General features: G+C 30.2%; 1 protein-coding gene across 1 annotated transcript in view; it reads left to right on the top strand.

The window, feature by feature from the left end:
• Nucleotides 1-209: 209 nt before the first annotated feature.
• The window catches only part of LOC118451279 (otoferlin-like), a 13,141-nt gene continuing 3,897 nt past the window's right edge, over nucleotides 210-9,453 (top strand). Inside the window, exons 1-14 of the mRNA XM_085658869.1 lie at nucleotides 210-359; nucleotides 426-570; nucleotides 807-960; nucleotides 1,267-1,435; nucleotides 2,673-2,883; nucleotides 2,959-3,161; nucleotides 3,550-3,867; nucleotides 4,700-5,019; nucleotides 5,842-5,986; nucleotides 6,114-6,248; nucleotides 6,430-6,591; nucleotides 6,750-7,007; nucleotides 7,870-8,089; nucleotides 8,823-9,046. Of these exons, the coding sequence (XP_085514995.1) occupies nucleotides 210-359; nucleotides 426-570; nucleotides 807-960; nucleotides 1,267-1,435; nucleotides 2,673-2,883; nucleotides 2,959-3,161; nucleotides 3,550-3,867; nucleotides 4,700-5,019; nucleotides 5,842-5,986; nucleotides 6,114-6,248; nucleotides 6,430-6,591; nucleotides 6,750-7,007; nucleotides 7,870-8,089; nucleotides 8,823-9,046 (2,814 nt within the window). The remainder of the gene's footprint in view (nucleotides 360-425; nucleotides 571-806; nucleotides 961-1,266; nucleotides 1,436-2,672; nucleotides 2,884-2,958; nucleotides 3,162-3,549; nucleotides 3,868-4,699; nucleotides 5,020-5,841; nucleotides 5,987-6,113; nucleotides 6,249-6,429; nucleotides 6,592-6,749; nucleotides 7,008-7,869; nucleotides 8,090-8,822; nucleotides 9,047-9,453) is intronic.

Genomic DNA, 9,453 nt, shown 5'->3' with positions numbered 1-9,453 from the left:
ATTTTTAATGTTCACTTTCAACCGACAAATTATGTAACAAAAGAAGCAATGACCAAAAAAGAAGGAACAAAAACTTGTTAGATACACCCCGTATAATCGAATGAGTCTGGTCGACTTAAAAAAAAAAAAGAAAAAAAAAAAGAAAAAATGTTCTCGTAATCGTACATATACATATATCTATCGACGATCAAAGTAATTTTAATTGTAACATGAAGAAATCGAATTATCATTTATGCGTGAAGATAATAGAGGCGAGACATTTGCAACAATTGGCTAATTCAATGGTAATAGTCAAATTGGGTAAGAAAAAGAAAAAAACTAATGTACAGGAAGGTACGGATTGTCCAATTTATAACGAGGTAAGGATTAATGAGATATATCATTTAATGAAATAATCCATATCGTGATATAATAAATATCCATAGTATTTTGTTTTCGATTTTATCGGGGACTTTGAAACATTCCTTTCTACGAGGATCACAATAGCCGTATACTTGAGAAACTATTTACGACAATTAAAGTTCTATGGAAGTACTATACTAGATGTCGAGGCAGTATGGGAACAACCAGGTATAAAGAATTATTACGTTTAATTAATATATTTCATTGTTTATTACATTTCAATTTTTCAAACAACATAAAGAAAAATAATTGTAAAATAACCTTCTAATGATATTTTGAAAAGCTTAACCCAACTTATATCGATTCAATAAGATCGAAAGTAATAAATAATGATGTTAGAGAATTGATTCAATATTCGATCGAAAGGAAAATGGATAAGACTTTTAACGCGTCCTTTTTAATAGATCATCAGTATCACCACAAATGGGCGATGCTCACCGATCCGAAAAGTTTATCGAGCGAAGCCAAAGGATACGTCAAGTGTAACATATCTGTAAAAGCAAGAGGTGAGAAAGTTCGAGTTTATCCGGAAACGGAGGGTGAGGATGATATAGAGAGGTAAGGAGATTAAATAATAATCAAAGTGTAATATATTATATAAATTTGAATCTGTGTTTTGAAGGGTCATAAAATAAAATAAAATAAAAAAAGAAAAGAAAAGAAAAGAAAAGAAAAGAAAAGAAAAAAAAATAAATAAATAAAAGATCTTACAAAACGATGATCATGAAGAAAAGTCGTAGAACTTTTTGTCAAACATTTTGAAGGAATATATAAGAGGCTCGTTGTTTTTTGTATCTCTTTTTTTTTTTTTTTGTTTTCGATCAAATTATACCTTCGACGTTTGATTATTGATTTTGATTTCAGCAATTTATTACTTCCTATTGGCGGCGAATCATTGCTTTTCACTCAACGAGCTCAATACATTTTTACCGTGTATCGTGCCGATGGTTTACCGAATATGACGAGTCTTTGTAGTTTCGGTGATACAGGAGGTATAAATCCTTACTTACAGATATCGTTTGCTGGAATGAAGGTATATATATATATATATGTATATATTACATCGTCAAATAAATGTTTACAATCATCTTACACGATTCTTGAATAAATACGATTATTATTATTAAGGGTACCACGAGAATTTTATGGCGAACGTGTACACCAAGGTTCAATGAGAGGATAATATTCAAAGAAATCTTTCCTTCCTTCTGTCGTCGGATTAAAATAACGATAAAACATCGAATCGATGGTTGTCGTACACGTACTATAGCAGCACGTTCCATTCACATTCGTCTAATTTCGAATTACGGAAAGTATGGTAAAAAAAAAAAAAAAAAAAAAAAAAAAAATTATTTAAATCTTTTATTGATAGAATACTTTTCCTTTAAGTACTTCTTTTCTTTTTCTTTTTTCTTTTTTTTTTTTAAGACAGCGTACTTTTCCAAAAGGTACCTGTTTTGTTAATTATAAATGAAATAGAAAATCGATGAAAGTGAATTTTCATCCGACAGGATTTTTGCCAACATACGGACCATCTTTTCTTCATTTCTATGGTTCAAATAGAGAGGAAAGGAACATCTGTTCGTTGTCGTCCCTTCCCTTTTATCGAGGAAGAGTGCTCTTATCTCTAAAAACCGAAATGGATGACCCCGAAACCTCATCCAAAATTGGCATTGAAACAGAACCGGCAGCTCCCATTATCGAAGTCGGTTAAAATTTTTCTTTCTCCTTCTCTCTTCTCTTTTTTCCTATTCTTTTTCTTTTTTCTTTTGTCTTCCTTTTCATTCTCTTTTTCGATTGTTTCAATACGATTGTTTTCATATTTTAATTTTTCTTTTCTTCTTATCAATAATTAATAATAATTATTTAATAAATTATAGACTATCGATCGATCTTTTCATTTTCAATATACGTGTTAGAAAACTTTCGAGAATATTGCAAAATTTGTTATAATAAAAAGTTTTTGAATCGTTTGGTCGATAAGGAAACTTTCGATATAATCGACAATTGGTCACGGTTGACATTCGATAAAAGTTAAATTAAAATTTCTTTGAACTAGTACATCTAAGGTACTTATTTAAAATAGAAACACCAATGAAAAGTTTATTATTAACTTTGTTGATAATTAAATTATATATTTTATAAGAAGGTCAGATCAACGGAAAGTTCTTAGAAAGTTAAATATAATGAAATATTAATGTCGATACCTTGGTTCGTTTAGAAATGACATAAAAGTTTCAACTTAGTGAAATTATTTTACATTCTCTTAGAAAAATTTATGGAAAGTCGAAGAATACATATTGTTTGGTATAGTCTACGACGTATGCATGATCGATCGACGTCGATTCGGAAAAAAATCAATAGTCTTTGAATTGAGTATTGGTAATGCCGGAAATCGTAGATTTTCACGTGATCAATGTGATCTAGAAAATGACAACGAGAACAACGCTAAAGACGAAGACGACAATGACTATACTCAAGGTTAGTTTAATCGTCATTCGAGAAGCTTACAATTCCATAAAGACATAAAAATGTGATTTTCTTGTAATATAATAGAACAGAGAACGGGCCTCATACCAAGGAAACGTAAAGATTTTCAAAGTCAAACTGTACGAAGAACAACAGGAACTTTTGACGGGAAATACAATTACTTGCCACTGGGATCTAAAAAGCCTTGCATCTATGTCAGATCTTGGTGGCCCAACTTCGAGCGTAGAATGTTCAACATTAACAATCTTCGTTTCATCGTTAATTTCCTCGTGAGTCATTATTTTTTTTTCTTTTTTTTTAATAAATTTAATAATGATAAAAATAAATAATAAAGATCTGGTTATAATCTTTTTTCTTTTATTTATTTATTTATTTATTTTTTTTTTTTTTTCATAATATCACAACAAATTCGAAATAGGTTTTCCTTGAACGTTTCGTCGAGTTCATTGAAATAACTCGTTCCGATATATATATATATATATATATATATATATATATATATATTTTTTTTTTCTTTTTTTTTTTCTTTTGCAATGTTTACGAATATTCACTTTCGAAAGGATAAATCGATTAACTCTCGAATGATCGAAAAAATCGGCCGATCTAAAAGTCAACGACGTTATTAAGATTCAATGAGTTGTTCTAATTCAATTTCAGGAGATGAAACTCAAAGAAGTCGGAACTTTAACTGCCATGAAAAATCCTAAAGCATATGAGATATACAATAAAGCTATTCGAACATTTAAGTACCATTGCCAGCATTATTTGCATACATTGGACGATGATCGATATTACGAGGAGATTAATGGTATGATCAAATTGGATCGACATCGAGCGAATCTATGCAGTAAGCAAATCGACGATATTCTCCGGAGAATCAAAATAGACGGTGAAATTCCTAACAACCATTACATCGAAATAGCCATGATGCACGCTTATCAATATTTGCGAGAATTACGGGGACTTTGCGAGGACGTAAGTAATTTATCATAATAAATATACTGACAATGATAAATAGAAGAAAAAAACAAAAAAAAAAAAAGAAAAAAACAAAAAAAAGAAAAATAAATAAAAAAAGAAGAATAAAAATATGGTAAAAAAAAAAAAGGGAAAAAATCAAAAAGAGAAATAAATTCACTGCGGGCAGGGGTGTGGTGGTGGTGGTGGTGGTGGTGGTGGGGGAGGGGGATATTCAGATTTTATAACTATTAAGAAAGTTATAATTACGTATAAGTTTTGACTGAAGTAGAACGATATCCGGAGACGATATAATCATCTCGGAAGATTAAATCGATAGTGAGAAATATAATTCGCTTCGAGAAGAGGTCGGTGAACTCAACGAGATGTAGAAATAGGTAGAGTAGAGCGACGGACGGGAAATTAGGCGACGAACTCGCTCGATTCGATTAGAACGAACGAGAGACGGTCAATGGTCTCTCTCTTTCGCCTTTTTGATATTTTCGTAGCCTGGACTAGCTCGAATCTCGTTTGGCCTCTGTCTCTCTCTCTCTCTCTCTCTCTCTCTCTTTCTGTTTCTGTCTTCCCCCTCTCTCTCTCTCTCTCTCTCTCTCTCTCTATCGAGATTAATCGAATTTCGTGCGGTTTGTCCGAGAGAATTCATCCGTCTCTTCTCTTCTATCTCTATTCTCTACTATGATTTATACATTTATTTGATTTAATTCTTTTTCTCTTTTTTCTTTCTTTTTTTTTTTTTTTTGTTTACCCTCTAAACTATCCTATCGGTTTTCATAAAACTAAAAATTCTAATTTCTTTTTTCGTTTCATGGATTATTTTACATGGACACAGCCGCAAGATGGTCTTCCACGTGTTTTCCTTTGGATGCTGGCAGGTTCGAAACGCGTTGCTTACGTCGAATTACCAGCCGAACGGATTATTTACTCTGAGGAGAGCCCAGAAAGAGGCGTGGAATGTGGACAATGTATTAACGTCTTCCCGAAGAATCCTAAGAATGATATGGAGTCAGAAGAAACGATCGATCTTTGTGCTTGCAAAATTGAACTTTTTATCTGGCTTGGTAACGCTAAGTTCATAGCCTCCTGTTGGAGCTCGATACCTCCAGGCTATATAATCTCGGACCGTGGGGAACCCATCGACGTCTTTCCAAAGTATTTTGAATATGATCGATCCTCGGTAAATATACTCTCCAACATTTAATCCTCTTTCTCTTCTTTTTTTTTTTTTTTTCTTTTTTTCTTTTTTTCTTTTGTCTTATTGTTAGTCAATTAACGAGTTAAGTGTATTTACTAAGTTATATATAAACAAAGTATTACCTAACGAAGTATTATATTTCAATATTAATTGAAATTGAATCATTAATTGAAAAATGGAATTTTTTAATGAATGGATAGAGAGAGAGAGAGAGAGAGAGAGAGAGAGAGAGAAATTAATATATATCATATAAATTATATAAGAATAAGAAAAAAGTAATGTCCCTTTAAAAAAAAATATATATATTTATATATATATATATATATATATATATATATATATATATATATAATTTTTTTAATTTTAATTTTTTAATATAAAACGAAATTATTCATTAACAAATTCTAATGTTCTTTATAAATGTCATCGATAATAATTATATAGAAATTATTTCATTTGATGTATATGATTATATCTTTTATTTGGTCAATTGACTTGCAAATTTACATTTAAAACATTAATTTCTTGATGGCTATTAAAAAATTCAAAACATTATCAATCCCAATATTTTCCAAATTAATTATTAAACGTATAAATGCTTGATTAATATCATTAAATTTTCTTCCATGTATTATTGTAATTGTAATAGCATACATAAATCATATAATTTTATATGAATGAAAATACGTGGATTAAGTATGTAATATAATATATATTGTAAACATCGATAATGCGGTATACGAATATTAATAACTGCAATAACACAACGAGGCTATTAGAAAATGCAACGAATCGTCTGCATTGCAGTCCTTTCAACTACGGGCACATATTTTTCAAGGACAATTCGACCCTGGTATGGATGCATCCGCATTGTTAGATCCGTTCGTAAATGTTACGTTTCTTGGGCACACTTTGACGACAAGTGTGAGTGAATGATAACTTTAAGTACATTGAAATTTAACATTGACATAATGCACAACGAATAAAATTAAAAATGAAACGAAAAGAAATCTTTTTATATCGATTCATTTTTAAATAATTACGAAAACAGGTCATACGTCAAAGTTTGGATCCGTTATGGGACGAAAGTTTGATATTTCCGATAGTTAAAATTCATGGGACTAAAGAATACATTAAAATTATGCCACCGAGAATAGTTCTACAGATCTTCGATCGGGACATCTGTGTGAGTTTCGAAAGTTAAACGATTTAAGTATGCATTAGAAAGTAGGAAAGACTGTTCGTGAACTTATTTATCGGACTAGCAGATACTTCGTTTTGAAGCTCCGTTCGATTTAAAGTAAAGACAGATGGATTTCTCTATTCGTTTCAAATTCCCTTTCGAATTTTTCTCTCACAAACCACAGGGTATGAAAGAGTTTTGCGGAAGGTGCATTGCCGTTCCATTAGTTAAACTCTCCACAGAAACTTACTCACCACCAGATTTCCTGCCGAAACTCGAATGGTACAGATTTCAATCGAGGAAGGATTATACCGGTTCCATTTTGGCTGCTTTCGAACTTGTCGAGGTAAACGAAGGAGAAGTTCTACCTAACAATAAGTTATATTATTATTCACATATACTTATATCTCACAAAGACAAATATAATAAGATATATATATATATATATATATATATATATATATATAAATATATGTGTCTGTGTGTATAATCTATGATATTTAGATGGAAGAAACGGATATGATTGATGTACGTTTGAAAGAAGAAAAATGCAACATACCACCGTATATTAGACCAAAAATGGCGAGTTACAGGATGGAGGTGATTTTTTGGGGAGTACGAGATATAAAAAATCTTCATTACGTACCTGTGTATAGACCAAGAATAGTAATTGAATGTGCCGGTGTGGTTATAAAGTCACAGGTCATGGAAAATGCTAAAGAATTTAATAATTTTGAGGATCCTCGTGTCATGGTGAATTTGGTAATAAATTTCTTTTTTTATAATATAATTTTCGTAATACCATCAACACATTCGTTACGTCTCTATAAAGAAAAAAATATCATCGCTAGAAGCGCTTTATATATATATATATATATATATATATATATATATTTTTTTTTTTATTGAATTGATACAATCGATGATACCAAACGATGTATCATGTCATAGAATCCGTCAATTGGTGTCGGCAACGAATGTGTTAAATGAAAAAAACTAAAAAGAAAAAAAAAAGATATATATATATATATATATATATATATATATATATATAACAATACTATCGTCATAACTTATAGAAAATGCAGAACATGATGAATAATTTTGTTCTGAGCTCGCATGTCATCCAGTCCGTCAAACGATGATCGATATTGGCCTCTCACGTCGCATACCTCGTTAACGAGTATTGCCGTCAAAAAAATACTACATGAAAAATATTTTCAACGTATATAATAGATGCAAAGAGTGACCTACGAAAAATGTCATTGGGGAAAATAATAGATACATGATACTTTGCTTATCGGGAAAATTTAACGAGCAGTTTTGTTCCATCTCGTTAAAAAAATCTCGAACAGCTGACGGAATACATATATATATATACATAAGTGTGTGTGTGTATTTGTTTGTTTGTGTGTATATATATATATATATATATATATATATTATATATCGATGAAATGGTATCAAAAGTAGGCCAATAAAGTCGATGATCATATATATCTATATATATATATATATATATATATATATATATATATATATATATATATATATATATCAATTGGAAAGTTCATTAATTTTTTTTTCGCCTAAGCGTCGAAATTTCATTTGATAATGTTTCAAGGAGATGCCAGAACTCAAGGAGTATTATCCGTGCATGACTATACGAGTATACGACTCACGTGGATTTGGATGCTTCAAATACGTTGGTATCAGTAATATTCCCACAGTCTATGTGTTTCTGGAACAATTAATAACTGAAGAAGATTATAGAGCACAAATATACGAAACGAAATCAGAACGAAGATTTCCTTGGAAAGCTATTACCGTTAAACAGCTACCGTGTAAGAGAGAAAGAGAAATAGAGAGAGAGAGAGAGAGAGAACGTCGCAACGGATAATCTAAATCGTTCAGGGGATAGAAATTCTAACAGAGTAAAGCCTTTGATCGCTTGCCAAGCTACCGTCTGGCTGCCATAGCAGAACCATGATTTTACGATGTTAACGTTCGAGAGCTATGTACGTACGTATGTACGTACGTACGTACGAGTAACAACGCTTCGAATCGTTCTCAGGAAAAAAGAGAGAGAGAGAGAGAGAGAGAGAGAGAGAGAGAGAGAGAGAGAGAGAGAGAGAGAGAGAGAGAGAGAGAGAGAGAGAGAGAGTAATAGAGAAAGAGAGAAAAAACCACACATATAAAAGACGCGACCCTCCGCGAAAATTTTCGTAGGATTTTCCATGAAAACGATTTTCGCTGAATCCTCAAATCACCGTACGAGAAACGATAAGAGATAAGAAAAGAAATTTTCTTTTTCTTCTTTTATTCTCGTAGAAACGATCGACTTAACGTATTTTCAAACGATTTGAAGAAATAAAAAGGAATGAAGGAAGATATATATATATATATATATATATATATATATATATTTATATATAAAATAAATATGATTTTGATGAAAATAAAAAAAGGAATATAAATAAATCTATGTTAGAATTTTTATCCCATCTTTTCAATGTACATTATTTAATTCCAACTATAATTCATATTGTTTCAATGATAACTCATATTCATTCGTAGATGTCTTATCTGATGATTCTATTCGAGAAGAACGTAAAGGTTTGATCGAATATAAAAAAACATCGAAGAATGGATTTCGTCGAAAAATTTTTTATCTCTTCGAACACGTGAAAAAGTTATTGAAATGGAAGAAGTTAATCAAAAAGAAAAAAACGAAAAAGTATGATACGATGATAATGGACGACAGTCTTGATTGGTGGAGCAAATATTTCGCTTCCATCGAGGTACGTATTATATCTCACTTTCTTTCTTCGAAAAATTATTTTTAATTATTTTATGCCTAATAACTAAACATTACTTTATATTTTAGATTTAACATTAATATAATTATCTTATTAACTATTCTAATATTTTATCAAAATTTTAAATAAAAGTTATCTGTTTCGCTTTTTTTTTTTGTAACAAACGCATATGCATAATAACCAATAAGTAATGTTGAAATTTTCAATATAAAAAAAAAAAAAAAAAAAAAAAAAAAAAAAATACTATACGGTATTATTTAGTTGTACGATGTCAAAAATTGTTTTCAATATCTACAAATAGTGTCTGTTATTCATTTAAAATATCCAAAACATTTTCAATAAAACACAAATGTATATATAAAGAAATAAAAACAATTAATTTTTAATTT

This window comes from Vespa mandarinia, chromosome 8 (genome assembly GCF_050613455.1).
Source record: "Vespa mandarinia isolate Hongniang chromosome 8, ASM5061345v1, whole genome shotgun sequence".
In the NCBI taxonomy this organism is placed as follows: Eukaryota; Metazoa; Arthropoda; class Insecta; order Hymenoptera; family Vespidae; genus Vespa; species Vespa mandarinia.
The sequence above is the reverse complement of the archived record's forward strand: the minus strand, read 5'-3'. Positions and strand labels throughout refer to the sequence as shown.